Here is a 21,063-nt window from a genome sequence, read left to right as displayed (position 1 = left end):
GTTGAAAATTCCAAAGATGAAAATTCTGTCATTTACTCACCCTCAGGATGTAAAAAATATCAGAAATATTTGGAAGAATGTCAGTAACCAAACAGATCTCATCCCCATTGACTTCCATAGTATTTATTTTTCCTACTATGGTAGTTTGTGTTTTTTTTGGTCCATATTGACATGATAGCATGTAGCACGCAGTTGCTACAGATTTGTCAGCTGCACATCCATGATATATATAATATAATGTTTTGTTCCAAATTATTATGCAAGTCACATATCAGTAGGATTTCAGTAAAACAAACATTTAGATTTTAGTTGCACATCCATTGTGCGAATCTCCCGTTCCATGACATCCCAAAGCTGCTCTATTGGATTGAGATCTGGTGACTGTGGAAACCATTTGAGTTTAGTGAATTCATTGTCATGTTCAAGATACCAGTTTGAGATGATTTGAGCTTTGTGACATGACGTGTTATCTTGCTGGAAGTAGATGGGTACACTGTGGTCATAAAGGGATGGACATGGTCAACAACAATACTCAGGTTGGTTGTGAAGCTCTTCTCCAGACCTCAGTTGTAACCAGTGGTTATTTGAGTTACTGTTGTCTTTCTATCAGCTCAAACCAGTCTGGCTGTTCTCCTCTGACATCTGGCATCAACAAGGCATTTTTACCAACAGAACTGCCACTCACTGGATATTTTCTCTTTTTCGAACCATTCTCTGTAAACCCTAGAGATGGTAGTGCATGAAAATCCCAGTAGATCAGCAATTTCTGAAATGCTCAGACAAGCCTGTCTGGCACCAACAACCATGTGACTACTATGGAATTTTAACCAGATCTCACAGGTTCAATAAGGACAAGAAAATCAATATTGGGACATGTAGCACAGATGGCTGTTGATTTTCAGTCGTAGAAGGATGTCTATGTGTAAGCTCAGTTTAGACATAGACATCCCTCCATTATTGAACATTTGAAACTGAAACCAAATGAAGACACATTCATTTGAATCACTCTCTCACACTAAACATTGCTAGCCATTATTGCTACAAGACTGCCCTAAAATTAAAAGCAGTCCCAGAGTGAACCGTGGTCCAGTCCTGGAACGGTGCCTGATTACAATCTGTGCATTGTCAACTGAAATATTTTCTCTTCTGTGTTAACAGTTCCCATGGCAGGCATGGAGGAGTGTCAGGGTTTCCCAGAGCCTCTTTGCCTCTTTTCTTTTCATTGGGGAACAACGGGGAGAGTTTCTTTCATGACGCTTGGCAAGAGCATAATCTGGCAGTGATGTCACCCCCAATCTTATAGGCTATTGGCCACTGAAGAACAGACTACTCTCAGCCCACAAAGAAGAGAGGCAAAATCAGCTTAAAGCTGAACTGTGGTTGGCCTAAAGAAGAAAAAAGAGAGAAGATGAAGGCAAGCATTCATGCTTCCTGACAAATGGCCACAGAGACTTGACATAGACTGAGGGGCTGAATAGACCCCCCATATCCTCTCGCTTTTTTTCTCTCGCTCAGTCAGTTTGTAGACAAAATTAGTCTGAACGGTAGTCTTGGCACTTTTGGAAACACCTGTGGTGATCTAAAAGAAATGAAAGCATTACTTTACTATAGGTTTTAGAATTTAGTTCCTGAATTAAGCAAGAAACTAATGTCTTTTCACCTACACTGCAACTTAATATAAATGCAGAGGAATTATTGAATACACGTTAAAAATTAACATTAAATACTACAAATACTTCATTATATAATACAAGAAGCAAAAGCGAATGAACGCCATGATTTTGCGAGCAAACGCAAAAGCATTGAAATATAGTTTTTCCTTACATCCCATGTGCCTTTAGTACTACTCCGTACTACGGAGCCCCTAAAGGGACACAAAAAATAATAAGCCAATGATTTTGTGTTCTTTCGCAAATGTTTTGCAGTTCCCCAAGAAACTTTGCAGATCGCAAAAGTTTTTGCGGGGTAACGAGAGAAAACGCAAAAGCATTGACAAATAATTTTTCCTCCATTTCATATTTGTTTTCCTTCACCATGTCCATTTAGGGGCTCAATTTCCAAAACAATGGTTTTGCAAGCGACGGCAAAGTTTCTTTGCGGAACGTAATTGTTTAGTACGGAAGAGGATTAGGGCCAAGCAATAATAAAAAAATAAAACCATCTCGAGATTAAAGTTGTTAAATTTCGAGAAAAAAATCATTAAATTTCGAGAAAAAAGTCGAAATAAAATGTTGAGAATAAACTCATTAAATTACGAGAAAAAACTCGTTAAATTTCGAGAAAAAAGTTGAGATAAAATGTTGAGAATAAAGTCAATTACGAGAAAAAATTCGTTAAATTACGAGAACAAATTTGTTAAATTATGAGAAAAATGTCGTTAAATTTCGAGAAAAAAGTCGAGATAAAATGTTGAGAATAAACTCGTTAAATTACGAGAAAAAACTCATTAAATTTTGAGAAAAAAGTCAAAATAAAATGTTGAGAATAAACTCGTTAAATTACGAGAAAAAACTCGTTAAATTTCGAGAAAAAAGTCGAGATAAAATGTTGAGAATAAAGTCAATTACGGGAAGAAAGTCGTTAAATTACGAGAACAAATTCGTTAAATTATGAGAAAAATGACGTTAAATTTCGAGAAAAAAGTCAAGATAAAATGTTGAGAATAAACTCAAATTATGAGAATAAAGTCATTAAATTATGAGAAAAAAGTCGTTAAATTATGAGAACAAATTCGTAATTTAACGAGTTTATTCTCAACATTTTATCTCGACTTTTTTCTCGAAATTTAACAACTTTAATCTCAAATTGGTTTTATTTTTTTATTATTGCTTGGCCCTAATCCTCTTCCGTAGTTTAGTGCAAACACAAAAGCATTGAAATTTAGTTTTTCTCCCACCTCATTATATTTCCATTACAAAAGTTTTATGAGTGCATGCAACCCTGCTGAAAGAAATGACTAAAACCAGCCTAAGCTGTCTTGGGTGGTTTAAGCAGGATGTAGCTAGTAAGCTGGTCAAGCTGGTCTCCCAAGTTGGCCAAGCTGATGTTCAGCTGGTTTTAGCTGGTTGGTCAGTGGGTCTCATAGCCTGTCCAGCCTGAACATCTAAAGATGTGGCCAAAACCCCTCTAAAACCAGCCTGCTAAACTACCTATGACCAGACTGGAGGACCAGCTAACCAGCTTTTATTTCAGCAGGGAAAGTCTCAATCCAATAAACAGTATGTTAATATTGATTAACTTACATTTTAGACATAATATATTGCCAGTTATTACTTTGTTTCTGTTCTGCCAACAAAAGTAGTTTCAAACAAAGCCACAGCAGAACCGTTGCAATAAGAAGCATCGCGAACAACAATAGTGTAAATAATGTTTTGTTCCTTAATGAAGGCATTGGCTGAATAAATGATTCAATGGCATTTTTGAATGAATCATTCGAATAATTATTCAATGCATTACTAGGGTACTACTTCAGATTACTTGTGTTTTTCGAATAATATGAATTCAGACATAGCCTAGCTACTCTTGGCGGGTGTACTGTTTTTCGGATACTATATTATTAGGCGTATTCAGTTTGAATGTTAAGTTAGTATAGCGAAATAGATAAATAAATAGGCGTATCAACCTTTAAATGCAAGAAGAACACACTATTCATATCTGATATTTTGGCGAATATTCAACAATTTCACACGGAGCTCAAAAATCATGATCCAAACTATGCAGGTTAAAGGCAAATGCAACCCAGATGCATTCAGTAAGGGTTACAGGTTTAAATTGTGTCGTTATTTTTTTTGCAATTTCTCCAAAACCAAAACCGGTTCTCATTTCAGCAATATTTACAGTAGGTTAAGCCGTCTGTCTCAGTGTGTGTCCTGGCAAAACTGTATTGTGATGTGTGCTTAAACATTTGTTTCATTAATCAGAGCAAGTTGCTCATGAGTCTCATGCTATTAGATCAGCCGTGAGTGCAGAGAACAATGGCTGATTACTTTCCACTCCAATTACGGCGCTTTTGTGACTGAAACAGTCCATTCACAATCTGCTGTTAGACTGAAGCTATCGTGACAGCTATGGGTCACACTAAACTGTCACTGTGCAATCTGGAACACACTGAATCTTACGAAATATCATTTTGAGCAACAGCAGCCACAAGAGTCAAACTATTGCAAAGTACAGGGTTATTACAGTTAACAAACTAAAACTGAAAATAAAAATATATATATATATATATATATATATATATATATATATATATATATATATATATATATATATATATATATATATATATATACACAGTCCAAAAGTTTGGAACCACTAAGATTTTTAATGTTTTTAAAAGAAGTTTCGTCTGCTCACCAAGGCTACATTTTTTACTGTATTTTTAATTAAATAAACAGTAATATTGTGAAATATTATTACAATTTAAAATAACTGTTTTCTATTTGAATATATTTCACAAAGTAATTTATTCCTGTGATGCAAATCTGAATTTTCAGCATCATTACTCCAGTCTTCAGTGTCACATGATCCTTCAGAAATCATTCTAATATGCTGATCTGCTGCTCAAGAAACATTTAATGTGTACAATTGTACAAAATATTTATGTACAATATTTTTTTTCAGGATTATTTGATGAATAGAAAGTTCAAAAGAACAGTGTTTATCTGAAATCTAATCTTTTGTAACATTATAAATGTCTTTACTGCCACTTTTGATTGATTTAATGCATCCTTGCTGAATAAAAGTATTCATTTCTTTAATTTCTTTTCAAAAAAATAAAAATAAAAATTCTTACTGACCCCAAACTTTTGAACGGTAGTGTATAATGCTACAGAAGCTTTGTATTTCAGATAAATGCTGTTCTTTTGAACTTTCTATTCATCAAGGAATCCTGAAAAAAAAAAAAAAGTACACAACTGTTTTCAACATTGAAAATAATCATAAATGTTTATTGAGCAGCAGATCAGCATATTAGAATGATTTCTGAAGGATCATGTGACACTGAAGACTGGAGTAACGATGCTGAAAATTCAGCTTTGCATCACAGGAATAAATTACTTTGTCAAATATATTTAAATAGTACACAGTTATTTTAAATTGTAATAATATTTCACAATATTACTGTTTTTTTACTGTATTTTTAATTAAATAAATGTAGCCTTGGTGAGCAGACGAAACTTCTTTTAAAAACATTAAAAATCTTAGTGGTTCCAAACTTTTGGACTGTACTGTGTGTGTATATATATATATATATATATATATATATATATATATATATATATATATATATATATATATATATATATATATATATATATATATATATATATATATATATATATATATTAGTATCTCAATGATAATAAAATATTGTTACAGTTAATTTTGTATATTGTGTCAGTTCATTTTCTGCTTAAACTCCATGATTAAATATGGATATTAGATGTAAACTGATGTTTACTTTTTAATCATAATCGAGTGTACAATTGGTACTGACAAAATTTGGCCGGTAACATCACACTATAGACTTATCAAGCATCTGAACATGGTTGGTCAAATTGATCGAATGATGCTCCTACGTAAAGACAACACGGATTATAGGATTAACTTTGACCCAGTGACAACGTTTCAGGTTCAAGTTGTGGAGAGGTTACTGCAGGTCATCTTCATAGGGCTACACGATCATACCAGCGTTATATCAAACAGATACAGGGTTGTTCTTCTCCCGGACATTTTCAATACAGATGCAGATATATTTGGCCTGCACTAAAGAGTCTTTTAAATAGTCTGTTGGCTGTGTTCAAACTGCTCCAGAAGTAAAACAAACAGTCATTCAGGACTTCAGACAGCCTTTTTCTCATACACAACTCTGCAATTCAATGAGTTCTCAGTCTGAAGTGGGCGCTTGAAAATGCTAGCACAGTGGAAGAGTTAAATAATCCTGGATAATAGATTAAATTCAGTCTTCTCCGATATGACTTGAGTGTTGGCCATCCGCTCAGTGGATTAAGGCGGCGCAGCGTCGACTCTCAAAGTCAAAATCTAATTAGCATCTAAAGCACAAAAATGGCTGATCATTAATACCGGGCATCATCCCGGTACTTAAGGATACAATCCATAATCGGACTGGATTATGTGTAATGAAATGAAATTACATGTGAATAAAGGTCTGTACAGTATGGTTATAGAACAAAAATTCAATTAAGACATTATTTGTTTGATTGTTAAAATTTTCTGTGAATTTATGGCCCAAAATCAATGGGTGTATAAAAAGCTAAACTGACAATTTAACGAATTACATTAAGCATTCATTGGCACTGGATAGAAGTGATAAAATTTACAATAAAAGCAATAAAATCTCTAATTCTGAATAATGCAAGCAAACTGGTGATTGTTCACTTCAGAGAAAAATAATTGAAATATGCATGTCTCTGATTTAAAAATAATAATAATAATAATAATCTATATGCAATTGCTTTAATCTAATGTAGTTTAATTTTAAAGGGTTAGTTCACCCAAAAATGAATATTCTGTCATTAATTACTCATGTCGTTCCACATCCGTAAGACTTTCGTTGATCTTTGGAACACAAATGAAGATATTTTTGATGAAATCTGTTAGTTTTCTGTCCCTCCATTGACAGCATATGTAACTTTGACGCTTCAAAAAGTTCATAAAGAGATCGTAAAACTAATCCATATGAACTGGTTTTGAGTGGTCAAAATGTTCTTGTTCCGAAGATCAACGAAAGTCTTACGGATGTGGAACGACATGAGGGTGAGTAATTAATGACAGAATTTTCATTTTTGGGTGAACTAACCCTTTAATTTTGAAATAGTTTCAGGAAATTTTGTATATACTGTAATGTACACTGTAAAAAAAATCCCGTTGTTTCTACGGAAAAATACCGGCAGCTGTGGTTACCAGAACAATACTTTAAAAATGACATCAAACCGTAAACATACTTACGGAGTTACATGTGAATTTTACATTTTAAATCTGTTAAATTTACGGTAAAATAACGTATTTTATTAACTGATATAATGTTAATTTACCAACCTAATGAAGTACTAATATCTGTTTTGTACCTTTATAATACACTGACAGTCACCAAACACAGTGGTGATAAGAGTCACATGATTAATCAAAGTTCATCACAAGCAGCTTTTCCACAAGCTGAGAAGCACAATACTAACATATAGAAGGTGCACACAGTGTCATTCACACACACACTAAACACCATCATGGTAACATGCATGAAATTTTAAAAATGCAATAAACATTAATTTAACAACATTAGATGTAACATAAAACCCTAATGTACATAACTGATTAGAAAAAAATGAGAAAAACTAAGAAGAAACAGAGTTATTTCAACGAAAATATATCAAATCTGAAGTGTCACGCAGGGAATTGTGGGAATGTCAATATACGGTTTTTCACTGTAAATTTTACAATGAATTGTTATTTTTCACTTCCAAAAACTGTGAATTTAACGGTATTTTACCGTAAAATTACATTAAATGTACCATTAGATCTATTACAGTTATTCACCGTATATAGTACGGAAACTTTCTGTAAACCAATCAACAGTTTTTCACCGCAGCATTTTTACAGTCTTTTACTGTTAAAATCACGGCCATTTTTTACAGTGTATGTGTGTGTGTGTGTGTGTGTGTGTAAGCTGTACATGGATATACTGCTCTACTGTTTTGTTTGAATGACAAATATTAGGACTTTAGAAACTTCAGTATCAAACCAGTGAGAATGAAGCTTTTGCATAAGTCAATAAGAAACAAAGAAACAATCAGTTTTTGATCAAGTGTGTATTTCATTCAATTTAACACAAAGGCAGGCCTCAATTATACACTCCATCAACATTAATGACATTCTGCAACATTCAAACAAAATTCACAATGTGCATTTTATATAAAAGGTCTTACAAAAAATGTCTTAAAAAGGGGAAAACTCTCAGTTGAGAATACAATGTAAAAATTCCCTTGTAATATTGTCAAGTTGCCAGGGTAACACTGAAACATCTATCAGTTTGGCATTATGCCTTTTCATATGAGCGGACAGCCTGCACGCCCTCAAAGGTCAAGGTCTGGAAACAGCAAAGATGAGGAGAGCACATTTAGAAACATGAAATAGCCACGACACTGATTAAGAAGAAAAAACTTTTGAATTACAATCCTAAAAAATAAAAAAAATACTGCTGCTTACCATAATCATTTTACCATCCTTGATTTCTCTAATGAACTTAGTCTCCTTGCCGTCCCACCTCTGGACGTGGACAAGATTGTCTCCTTCCAAGGTTACAGTGGACTGAAATGAGAAAAGATGCAAGTTAAGTTTATCGTTGTGGAAAAAGATCAAGTATATCATATTTAATCATTTGACCTGCCAAAAATACATTTTAAAACTGATTTTAGAGATGAAAAATCACAAACCTTTACATGTCTGTCGTCTGCTGTGGTTTCGTCAAACTCCTCTCCCAGTTTGAAGGAAATCTCAGTATTTTTGAAGGTGCTCAGCGTCTTTATGACAACTTTGTCACCCTCATGACTGATGACAATAGTGGGTTTGGTAACATTGCCTACTTGCCTAGTGGCAAAACCAACACCTGTGGAACAAAAGATCAGAAAACATTTATTAACAAAACTATTATTATTAAATAAACTGTACAGACTGTACAGTACACCAGGCTGCACTACTGCACCTTGCACGTGCAAAGGATGTTAAGATGTCTTTCTTGCAAAATAATTAAATAAATAAACATGTTTTAGGCTACTTACCCAGTGCTTTCATGTATTCATCAAAGTTCTGGCTGTCAACCAGTTTCCAAGTTGCACAAAATGCATCAACCATTATGACAGTTTAAAAGCAGTGGTCCTTGTGCAGAGTTCACTGTCTCTCAAGTGTCTGCGGACTGCAAAGCCCTAACTAATTAATACTGTCAGGGAGGCGGGGCTTTAGGGGAAGTTTGTGCTGATTGGATAGGCTTTTATCTACTCAAGCTGTGATTTGTTCGAATACATGGCGAGAAGTGACACTGTAATTTCAATAGCTTAATCCAATAACGGGTCTGGGATTTTGCATTTGAGAAAAGATTAAAAAAAATGTTTTTGCATATATATAATCGTCTAGATTATCCTCTTAATAGCGTCCAAAATTATACATTTACATATAATATATATTGCACAGTAGAATATAACGATAAATAATTTTAATGCAACTTCAGGTGTGTGTAAAAACCCCTATGTTTGATTTCAGAGCTGTGCATCTCTGAGGCATTTTTTGTGTGCAGGTGCAATTATTTATTTGAGATAAATAGCTACATTACGGGGGTTTTCATCAGTGCACAAAGAAAATGACTAATCTATACTAAACTATAGAGACGCCTATAGAGTATGCACGACTGTAGAATAAGACGATCCTCCTCACACAATAAATTCTGCCACTTTAATCTGTAATAAGCAGTCACATGTAACAGGAGTTACACAGAACATTTTATTATTGCATAGTGTGTAACCACGTTCACTATGTTGGTTGCTTTCAGCACTGGACGAGTCTTCATGAGGAGAGATGTCTCCCGCCAGGGGGCGTATGAAGGCTCAGCTTTAAAATGTCAGGGCGTGATTGTGTTGCTCTCTGTCCAGTTAAAATATTGTTTTTAATTTAGGATTGTCTGTCAAATGCTCCCCAGCAATCTCTATAAAATTATTCTATAACGTTCTTCGATAAACGAGTAGTACGTATCATGTGACAGCGCCGTTCCTCTGTTACTTCACCTGCAGTCTGAACACCTGAGGAAAGAATATGAGAAATAAATTACCACTAAACTGAAAATATCTAGAAAAATAAGCAGTGTATTATTTAAACGCATCGGAAGACCCGTCCGTTTTATTTAGTAACGGCCTTTCTACCCAATGATAATGTAGCAGAATGTCTGCAGTCCTTTGTGCAGAATGATTTGCACTTCTTAAAGTCAGCCGCTAGATGGCAGTCGTGTCACATTGTGCACATGTGATTGCAGTGTCCCTCAGTACTTCCAGGCTAGTCATTTAGTGCGTTTCCCTACTTTAGTCACATATGCTTTATTTTGGGATTACTCAGGATAACTGGAATTTTTCAGCATTGTCACGGTGCGAGTCAACATAGTGTCATATCACTTCATTTTGCTCCTGATGTATGAATTAAAACATGGTTAAAGAGCTAGTTCACACAAATATTAAAGCATTGTTTATGAGTTCCTAATTCGTATCTTGTCTTTTTTTCAGTGGAATACTAAAGAATCTTCACACACGTCAGCTGACAACATATATCAAAGGACAAAATATCATGAAAACACCTTCCCAGCTAACAAAAATATGTCCCAAGAACGTTTTGCTAACATTCACATTAAGTTATGAAAAAAAAAATTCTGAATGTTCTCTGAACATACAGTTTTTTTTTTTTTTATTTAATGTTTTAAAAACGTTTTTCTTGGTTATATGAAAGTTAAAAGTAGGGTAGACAATTTTGTATAAACACTTTTTGTTATACTGATTGAAACTCTCTTCACATCCTGATAGTAATCAATAATAGAAGTGGTCTAAATATTAAAACATGTAGGCTAAAGGTGCGTTCACGCGGCCTCGTAATTCCTGTAGTTATGAGATTATAACTTGTAAAAAGCGTTCACGTCCTCGTAGAGCTCGTAATTACAGTAGGGCTGCAACGATTAATCGCAATTAATTATTTGCAAAATAAAAGTCTGTGTTTACGTAATATATATGTGTGTGTTCTGTGTATAATAATTATGTATATATAAATACACACACATACAGGTATAAAGTTTAGAAATATATGCATGTATTATAAATATATATATACAGTACAGTCCAAAAGTTTGGAACCACTAAGATTTTTAATGTTTTTAAAAGAAGTTTCGTCTGCTCACCAAGGCTACATTTATTTAATTAAAAATACAGTAAAAAACAGTAATATTGTGAAATATTATTTAAATATTAATTTAAAATAACTGTTTTCAATTTGAATATATTTCACAAAGTAATTTATTCCTGTGATGGCAAAGCTGAATTTTCAGCATCATTACTCCAGTCTTCAGTGTCACATGATCCTTCAGAAATCATTCTAATATGCTGATCTGCTGCTCAAGAAACATTTAATGTGTACAATTGTACAAAATATTTGTGTACAATATTTTTTTTCAGGATTATTTGATGAATAGAAAGTTCAAAAGAACAGTGTTTATCTGAAATCTAATCTTTTGTACCATTATAAATGTCTTTTGATTGATTTAATGCATCCTTGCTGAATAAAAGTATTCATTTCTTTAATTTCTTTTCAAAAAAATAAAAATAAAAATTCTTACTGACCCCAAACTTTTGAACGGTAGTGTATAATGCTACAGAAGCTTTGTATTTCAGATAAATGCTGTTCTTTTGAACTTTCTATTCATCAAGGAATCCTGAAAAAAAAAAAGTACACAACTGTTTTCAACATTGAAAATAATCATAAATGTTTATTGAGCAGAAAATCAGCATATTAGAATGATTTCTGAAGGATCATGTGACACTGAAGACTGGAGTAACGATGCTGAAAATTCAGCTTTGCATCACAGGAATAAATTACTTTGTCAAATATATTTAAATAGTACACAGTTATTTTAAATTGTAATAATATTTCACAATATTACTGTTTTTTACTGTATTTTTAATTAAATAAATGTAGCCTTGGTGAGCAGACGAAACTTCTTTTAAAAACATTAAAAATCTTAGTGGTTCCAAACTTTTGGACTGTACTGTATTTTATATTACATATAAACATAAATATTTTATATATAAATATCACATTTTTCTTAAATATATACATGAATGTGTGTGTATTTATATAAACATAATTATTATACACAGAACACACACATATATATTTTGTAAACACAGACTTTTATTTTGCAAACGATTAATCGCGATTAATCATTGCAGCCCTAAATTACAGCTCGTAAGCTGGGAGTTTTCTGAAAGCTCACACATGTACCACGTGGCTGCTGTACCACCTGACCGCTGTAGATTCATTTAGGTTGATAGTGGTGCCATGGAAACGCATAATTCCCAGTCCAAGGACCAAAAGGACGTGAACAGCTCTGAATATAATGTCACGTGTTGTCATTTCAAGATTCCGGTAAATACGAGGTGGCGTGAACGCAGCATAAATCTTCTGAGGATGTCTCAGGACCAAAACTAATTTTAAAAAATAAAAAATGTTTGTCCAATGATACAATTGACCTATCAACATTATGTATTTCCATTCCATTCAGACATCACAGGTCATCAGCACGTTACTTAAGGCTATGCAAAACAACCAGCTTATGTGTTCACCATGTCATAACCGTAATTATGAGATGGCAACCCGTGACCTTCTCCCCGGAGCTGTCCTCAGACTCTGATTAATGCATTTCTCTGTCAACACAATCAACACTGAAATTAATCTGCACAAGTCTTACTGGTACAAGTAAGAGCTCTGTAAGTTGTTAACGTTCATTATTATCATAATGTTATGTACTTTAAGACATGAGGTAATTTAACACGAGGCATCTCTCGTCTTGTCTCGTGACGCATTGCAGAGTTTTCGTGGAGGTGAGGCTTTGGAGACGCTCTAAAGGGAGGCTATTGCTAGCCTCTCCGAAATTGCCTACCTTACCTTTAAGGGAACATTCAATTTCTTAAACATCATGAGAACATTCTGATAAAAGTAGTAACATTAAAAAAATAAAGAAAAGTTAGACAAACATCCATCTGAAACATTTCTGGAAAAAAGGTCTGAATGATGTAGGTCTATAGATAAAATTTCTGTGCTGATGTTTTGAGAACATTATTAAAGATAATGTATCATGACCAGTGTTGGGCAGTAACTAATAATTAGTTACAGCTATTTATTACATTACGTTTTGCAGTAACTAGTAGTGTAAATAATTATTATTAAGATTTTGGTAATATAATTACAGTTACCATAAACAGCTCGTTACTTAGTTACTTTTGATGCCTCGAGCCCTACTGATTTGAAATCCAACGATCCAATAATTCCTAGATTTATTTTCATATTTTTCACGACTTGCACAGGCACATGAAGTCAACAGTGCAGCAGGCAAGCTTGGAATATAGAAAAGCTTATAAATTATATAAATTATATTATTATAATTAATAATCTTTGTAGCTACAATTAGCTTCAAGCTACACATGAGAATGAGATTAATACAATACTTATACTTAAAAGTAACTATCAGTCACCACTGAGTGTTTTTGAATGCGATCCAATGTGGATTTTGGAGAACAGAAATATGTTGTTAGTAACATTTTAGAAGAATTTTATGGTCAAGATACTCAATTACAACTTCTGTGGGGCATGAAGGAAAAGTAATATAACTAGTAGGCTACTGTAACTAATTACTGTTGCCAGAAAGTAATAAGTAAAGTAATAATATCACTTTTGAAAGAAGTAATTAGTAACAAGTAATACATTACATTGAGAGAACCTTGCCAGAACATTAGAAAATAAATAAATAAATAAAAACATTCTCTGTTAGCTGGGTTAAGGCAGTCCATATCACTTAAATACTATAATGAAACTTTTGAGACCTAAATTGAATTTTGGTTAATTTCTTGCTACATAAAACTAGTAATATTGACTTGATTTAATTTTTTTCCATTTGAGTCATCTACACAATCATGGACTCTCTCAATTCTGGATAACAGGGAGAAAAACTAAAACTGAGATCAGTTATTTGTCATGTCATGAGCCCAAAACAATTATGTCATGAGTTTTTGTTACATAAAAAGCTAGAAAACTATGCCAACTGTGAGACTTATTGTGTTTTCCCCTTCAGCCAAGCGCTTTGCCTTTGTTTCCCAATAGTCCCTTCACAGTCCAATCCTATAGTACAGAAGACAAGTTCACACTCAAAAGTACCTCAAAACTCTAAGAGCGGCTTAAAATACTGGAGGAAATCACATGATACCACTTAATGTTGAGCTGACTTTAGTCTGTACTGCCGAATAAACCTCAGTGTCACCACAAACCATAAGGCCTATAACCACTCCCTTGTTTGTCCAAATGCATCGCCAAGGAGGAGGCCTGAATGTAACCATGGAGATTTTGGTGTAGTGTGAATATTTAGTGTAATTAAAAAGATTGATGTTAATGGCATGTAAAGTTCACCTAATAGACCAAGACAAGCTGTTTCTACAAAGCCTTTAAGTACTATATCAAAAGCGCTCCCCACAGCACTGAGAACAGAACGTTTATTTTTAGACAGTTTGTGGTCCTGCGATTTATGCAAGTAGGATATCAAACATGTGCTATTTCATGAAGTCACACACAATTAGACACCTCAAATTTATATATGGTACACTATAATGCAATCGGTATGGCAGAACGTTCTGAACTAGCAGAACTAGACCCTGCTGTTTTCAATTAAACTGGCAGGCTGAAAGGTATGTCCGGCCGCCTCAGATCTTACAGTCGGCCAAGCAAGAGTAAAAGATGAGCTTGGCTGCACTTACCTTTTATATGTGTACTTTCTAGGTTTCTATTTTGAACCTAAAATGGAATTTAACACAAAAACTATGTTTTAAAGTTCGTCAGTACAACTTCACTGGAAAAATCTTGACATTTGATGATTTAGGCCTTATGAAGTTAGAGAACATGGGGAAATTTTTAGTTTGAATGTTATATATTCTTATGTAGTTGCATTACTGTTGCTATGGTGTTCTGAGTTGGAGCTATGGTGCTTTGGGTGGTAACTAGGGCGTTTCTGTGCAGAATTCTATTCCCTTTGCAGTTGCTAGGGTGTTCTGAGATACTATATATATATATATATATATATATAGATAGATAGATAGATAGATAGAATACAGGTGCTGGTCATATAATTAGAATATCGTGAAAAAGTTCATTTTTTTATTGTAAATTATTTTAAAAAATGAAACTTTCATAAATTCTAGATTCCCTACATGTAAAGTAAAACATTTCAAAAGTTTTTTTTAAAATTTGTTGATTAGAGCATACAGTTCATGAAAGTCCAAAATCAAGTATCTTAAAATATTAGAATATTTACATTTGAGTTTCATTAAATGACCATCCCTACAGTATAAATTCTGGGTATCTCTTGTTCTTTGAAACCACACTAATGGGGAAGACTGCTGACTTGGCAGTGGTCCAGGAGACAATCATTGACACCCTCCACAAAGAGAGTAAGTGACAGAAGGTCATTACTGAATGGGGTGGCTGTTTACAGAGTGATGTATCAAAGCATATTAAATGCAAAGTTGACTGGAAGGAAGAAATTGGGTAGGCAAAGGTGCACAAGCAACAGGGATGACCACAAGCTTGAGAATACTGTCAAGTAAAGCCGATTCAAACACTTGGGAGAGCTTCACAATGAGTAGAATGAAGCCGGAGTCAGCGCATCAAGAGTCACCACACTCAGACATCTTCAGGAAAAGGACTACCAAGCCACTTCTGAAACAGAAACAAGCTGCTTGAAGTCTAGTGTGAAGTTTCTGAAGTCAGTAATGATTTGGGGGGGCCGTGACGTCTGCTGGTGTTGGTCCATTGTGTTTTATCAAGTGCAAAGTCAATGCAGCCATCTTCCAGGAGATTTTGGAGCACTTTATGCTTCCATCTGCTGACAAGCTTTATGGAGATGCTGATTTCCTTTTCCAGCAGGACTTTAGCACCTGCCCACAGTGCAAAAACCACTTCCAAGTGGTTTGCTGACCATGATTTTACTGTGCTTTATTGGCCAGCCAACATGCCTGACCCCTGAATCTATGGGATATTTTCAAGAGAAAGATGAGAAACAGTCGATCCAACAATATACAGATGATCTGAAGGCTCAATAGTGCCTCAGCAGTGCCACAGGCTGATCACTTCCATGCCACACTTCACTGATGCTGTAATTTGTGCTAGAGCAAGTCATTTGCTGTAATATGTGCTGCCGACCAAGTATTGAGTGTACAAATGAACATACTTTAAAGAACTTTTCTGTTTTGCAAATCCATTTTTTGATGATATATAGATAGATAGAATATAAGATGGAGATATAGATAGATAGATAGATAGATAGATAGATAGATAGATAGATAGAATATAAGATGGAGATAGATAGATAGAATATAAGATATGGATATATAGATAGATAGAATATAAGATGGAGATATAGATAGAATATAAGATGGAGATATAGATAGATAAATAGATAGATAGATAGATAGATAGATAGATAAAATATAAGATATATATAGATAGATAGATAGATAGATAGATAGATAGAATATAAGATATGGATAGATAGATAGATAGATAGAAGATATGGATAGATAGATAGATAGATAGATAGAATATAAGATGGAGATATAGATAGATAGATAGAATATAAGATGGAGATATAGATAGATAGATAGAATATAAGATGGAGATAGATAGATAGATAGAATATAAGATGGAGATTAGATAGATAGAATATAAGATGGAGACAGATAGATAGATAGATAGATAGAATATAAGATGGAGATATAGATAGATAGATAGATAGATAGATAGATAGACAGATAGATAGATAGATAGATAGATAGATAGATAGATAGATAGATAGATAGATAGATAGATAGATAGATAGATAGATAGAAACAGAATTACTGATGACAAACAGTGATGTATCTATCAGTTTATATTGGGCAATAAACACTGTAGAAGAACTAGGGTAAGTTTAAACACTTTTCAAACACTTTACTTCTGAGACATCATAATGTAATCATGTTGGTCGCTGCTGGTTCATCCAGGCTATACAGCTGGAGCTCGAGGCAGAGTTCTGGTTGAGTTAGTGTTTTACTGAGTTATTAAAAACATTCTTCAAAGTCTCATTTCATGACTGAAGAACATTTACAAGGGGCAGATTTCATTAGGTCATATTTGATCACCCAAATGAGGAACATAAGAAAAGCCAACAATTTTACCTTGTAAGGTTTATTTATGCTTGAAATGGGCCTTTGATAATGTGCAATATTTTTACATACGATAGTAAATAGCAAATATTTACTTTAATTCCTTTCATGCTACATAACCACACCATGTCTTTGACGCACATAGAATGCACACTTTTTCAGTGTAAAGTGCAGAGACACAGTTCACAGGGGTTTTTTGCCTTTCACATGTGGCTGGCAGACTTGAGTGAAAGCATATGTTTTCATTTAGCCCTTCAAATAAATAGGAAACTCTGAGAAGAGAGGAAAAAGTTGAATCTAATTAACTCGTTTTAATTTCAGACTCTCTTAATGCTTTCATTTGTCAATCAGAGGGAGTCAATTTGCACTGGTGAATTATGTGAATATGTTAACCAACATTTATGTCAACACTTTACAGAAAACGCTGATAAGCAGTCAGGTGGCTTGCTGTTGATATTTACAGGCCCAGAGCAGAAGACTATGTACAGTTACTGTAAAGATTCCAGAAAACAGTGCTCCATTTATACGCGCTGGCTAACTTCCCGTAATGGAAAAACGCTGTCGGAAAAAGAAGAATGGAAAAAAGTTAAGATCCTGCTGGAGTAGAATGAATGATCTTAATTTATTCCAGTAAGGTTAAACTTGATAGATTTCCTTGTGCTGCTAAACACTGTACAACAGACTTGATTTCACTATTTTTCCTGATAAATATAAAAGTGTTAGCTGTTTCTAAATCACATATGGGTAGTTAAGTAAATGTTATGCTTTCTTATTATTAAATATACACTACCAATCAAAAGTTTGGAAACATTACTATTTTTTTTTTTTTTTTAACAAAGTCTCTTATGCTCATTAAGGCTGCATTTATTTCATAATAAATACAGAAAAAACAATAATATTGTGAAATATTATTACAATGTAAAATGATGGTTTTGTATTTTAATATACTTTAAAATATAATTTATTTCTGTGATGCAAAGCTGAATTTTCAGCATCATTACTCCAGTCTTCAGTCTTATAAATCATTATAATATGATGAAAGCAGTTGTGTTGCTTAATATCTTTTTGGAACCTGTGATACTTTTTTTCAGGATTCATTGATGAATGAAATGATAAAAAGAACAGCATTTATTCAAAATATAAATCTTTTCTAACAATGTAAATCTTTACTATCACTTTTTATCAATTTAACACATACTTGCTGAATAAAAGTATTAATTTCTTTCAAAAAAAAAACTTTTTAATCATAAAAGAAACCGTTAAAAAGTATCACAGGTTATAAAATAATATTAAGCAACACAACTGTTTTCAACATTGATAATAAATCATCATATTATAATGATTTCTGAAGAATCATGTGACACTGAAGACTGGAGTAATGATGCTGAAAATTCAGCTTTGCATCACAGAAATAGTTACATTTTAAAGTATATTAAAATAGAAAACCCTAATTTTAAATTGTAATAATATTTCACAATATTATTGTTTTTCTGTATTTATTATGAAATAAATTCAGCCTTAATGAGCATAAGAGACTTCGTTCAAAAACATTAAAAATGGTAATGTTTCCAAACTTTTGACTGGTAGTGTATATTATACTACTTATAGTTACTTATATTAATTAGTGAAACTAATATTTGTAGCTTCAAAAATTCATTTGTCTAGTAGTGAAGGCAAAATGAGTTAGTGCTTAAAATGATAAATAACTAAAAGAAATGCTTGCACATATGGACAAATATTTATCATCTAGCCATATACTTACTGTATTAAATGTTTATTTCAAAGTAACCTGTGAAATTATTTTCACAATCATTGCTCATAAATACAGTTCACTTAACAAAAACAACAACAACCGTTTGGCATGAGTTACAATAGCAAAAACGAACAAAATAAATATATGCTGAAACACTGAATGAAACGTCATTCTTTGGATGTCAGTGACAGTGTTATTTCACAGTTTATTTAAACGTTCACCATTTGTCAAAGGCAGAAACTGTCCTGTGTTTAAGGCTTCTGCTAGATGTCAAGATCATCCGGCCTGGCCCGACTGCTCGCTCGACTACTGGGTCGAGGTTCAAGCTCTTTGAGCAGCAGAAGATCCTTTCCCAGAGTTACTTTCTCAGGATATGGGTGGGTGTGACCCAACTGGTTCTGTTCTGTACTGTAATTAGTCCAGTTCTGCTCATTAGCCTGCTTGTCATAATTGTCAGAGGAGTTGGACTTGTCACCTGTATCTAGGTTGTAGCCCAGATTAGGGACGGGGGCGGGGGCCGAGCAGTCGTTGTAATAGCCGTAACTGGACAGGTTCCTTGGGCAGGGCTTGATATTACAGGCGCTGTCAAAGTTTTTCGCAGACTCTCTGATTTGGTCCTTCATCCTCTTGAGAATCACGTAAAAAAACTCAAAGACGTTGAGGGCCAGAGAAACCAGCGACACGACCAGCATGAAGATGATAAAAACCGTCTTCTCAGTGGGGCGGGAGAGAAAGCAGTCCACTTTATGCGGACAAGGAGACTTTTGACACGTATAAACAGTTGACAGCTTGAATCCGTAAAGATGCCACTGTATCAGCAGGAAAACAACTTCAAATACGGACTTTAACACGATGCTCACTATGTACGTGTAAAATATCCCTCCTCTCATTTTGATCTTCCCGTGATCTTCCAGGCCATACTTGAACTTCTTCATTTCGATTTTCCGCAGGAGCACATCCACGTCTTCGCCTTTGCTCTGGATGTCTCTTAGTTTCTCCTCCTTTTTATTCAGTTTCTCCTCCTTGTGCATGAGGAACACGATGTGGCTGAGGTACAGGAGAGTCGGCATGGACACAAATATGATCTGCAGCACCCAGAAGCGCACGTGGGAGATGGGGAACGACTTGTCGTAGCACACGTTCTCGCAACCGGGCTGCAGCGTGTTGCACTTGAACGCCGACTGCTCGTCTCCCCAGGCGGACTCCACCGCCGTCCCCAACACCAGGATGCGGAAGATGAAGAGGACGGAGAGCCAGACTTTGCCTCCTGCCGTGGAGTACGCCTGGACCTTGTCAAGAAGTTTCCCTAGTGCACTCCAGTCACCCATGATGAAAGATGTTCTGGATTAAGCAGCAGATGACCAACCTTCAAGCTGAAAAAGAGAGTAAATTCAGTGAGTGTCATAAACACAGATGAACCCTGGAGTTAAACACATCCGAGTGGTCTCCTCGCTCCACATATTACTGCCAAATACAATAACACAAGTCCTTGGCTCATCTTCAGAAATGTTCATGGGTCAATCTCCACTCTGAATGCTCTGGGGTTTTCTGACTTTTCAGCAGCTAACCTAAAAAAAGTAGCTTTTTTTTTTAACTATATAAACTCCAAAACAAAGGAAATAGGTTAAAACACAAATACTAAAGGACAAAATATTTTAAAATATACTCACATACATATTAAGTATTTTTGATCACACACAAAAAAAGTCTTTCTGGAAAACAAACTACTCAGGTTTAACACTTTTATCACTTATCACAGCAGAGATTTAAGTCACTGAATAAAAAGGAGAATCTAAGTGACATCCAAAAACGACATATTTCGAAAAATAAGGATTCATGCTATGCTATAACCAAAAGACGCTATTAAATACAAAACAAAAAAACACACACATATAGGCCTTTTTATCCTACCAAAAATACCGTTTTTATCATGCATTTATCTTAAGTATTTAAACATCTCTCCAATCCATGTTGTACGAAGCTTATTTCTTACCTTGAAAGTCGTTAAAACCCTAAACTTCTTGTCAGTTCACGATGACCGTCTGTAACACATTTCAATTATAAACCCCCAATTATTAGTAAGCAGTTTCGATATGAAATTTAAGCTCTCGACGGCGAATGTTCCCTCATCCCATGCGTCGGAGGGACTGAGTTAGAAGGGGGAAAAGTTAAACGTCAGCTGACTCAAACTTATGGACTTCCAGAACTTCTCCATCTCCGTTATATTTTGGGAGGAAATGGCTTGGAATAAGAGAGTGCAGTGAACGTGGGAATTACCGCCATCTGGTGTAGAATCAGCAACGT

At 34.3% G+C, this 21,063-nt stretch overlaps 2 protein-coding genes across 3 annotated transcripts; both read right to left on the bottom strand.

Annotated features, from left to right (window-relative positions):
• Nucleotides 1-7,811: 7,811 nt before the first annotated feature.
• On the bottom strand, nt 7,812-8,956 carry fabp7a (fatty acid binding protein 7, brain, a). Its single transcript, XM_048190702.1, has 4 exons — nt 8,796-8,956; nt 8,451-8,623; nt 8,224-8,325; nt 7,812-8,104 (listed from the first exon to the last, which is right to left on the bottom strand). The coding sequence occupies exons 1-4, from the start codon at nt 8,866-8,868 to the stop codon at nt 8,054-8,056; spliced, it is 399 nt and encodes a 132-aa protein (XP_048046659.1). The 5' UTR covers nt 8,869-8,956; the 3' UTR covers nt 7,812-8,053.
• A 9,808-nt stretch (nt 8,957-18,764) lies between these two features.
• On the bottom strand, nt 18,765-21,061 carry gja1a (gap junction protein alpha 1a). 2 transcript variants are annotated; one of them, XM_048190701.1, is made up of 2 exons: nt 21,037-21,061; nt 18,765-20,132 (listed from the first exon to the last, which is right to left on the bottom strand). In XM_048190701.1, the coding sequence occupies exon 2, from the start codon at nt 20,085-20,087 to the stop codon at nt 19,023-19,025; it is 1,065 nt and encodes a 354-aa protein (XP_048046658.1). In that variant the 5' UTR covers nt 20,088-20,132; nt 21,037-21,061; the 3' UTR covers nt 18,765-19,022. The 2 variants fall into 2 exon arrangements, with proteins under 2 accessions (XP_048046658.1, XP_048046657.1); XM_048190700.1 differs by lacking the exon at nt 21,037-21,061 and adding an exon at nt 20,753-21,030.
• Nucleotides 21,062-21,063: the final 2 nt, after the last annotated feature.

Source organism: Megalobrama amblycephala, linkage group LG5 (genome assembly GCF_018812025.1).
Source record: "Megalobrama amblycephala isolate DHTTF-2021 linkage group LG5, ASM1881202v1, whole genome shotgun sequence".
Taxonomy (NCBI): domain Eukaryota; kingdom Metazoa; phylum Chordata; class Actinopteri; order Cypriniformes; family Xenocyprididae; genus Megalobrama; species Megalobrama amblycephala.
The sequence above is the reverse complement of the archived record's forward strand: the minus strand, read 5'-3'. Positions and strand labels throughout refer to the sequence as shown.

Bases quoted from the DNA above. Each gene is read 5' to 3' on its own strand.
- fabp7a (XM_048190702.1), bottom strand. From the start codon at position 8,868: ATGGTTGATGCATTTTGTGCAACTTGGAAACTGGTTGACAGCCAGAAC. The intron at 8,326-8,450 runs GTTTGTGATTTT...TTCTCATTTCAG, and splicing joins CAGACGACAGACATGTAAAG to TCCACTGTAACCTTGGAAGG. The intron at 8,105-8,223 runs GTAAGCAGCAGT...TGCTGTTTCCAG, and splicing joins AGGATGGTAAAATGATTATG to ACCTTGACCTTTGAGGGCGT.
- gja1a (XM_048190701.1), bottom strand. From the start codon at position 20,087: ATGGGTGACTGGAGTGCACTAGGGAAACTTCTTGACAAGGTCCAGGCG.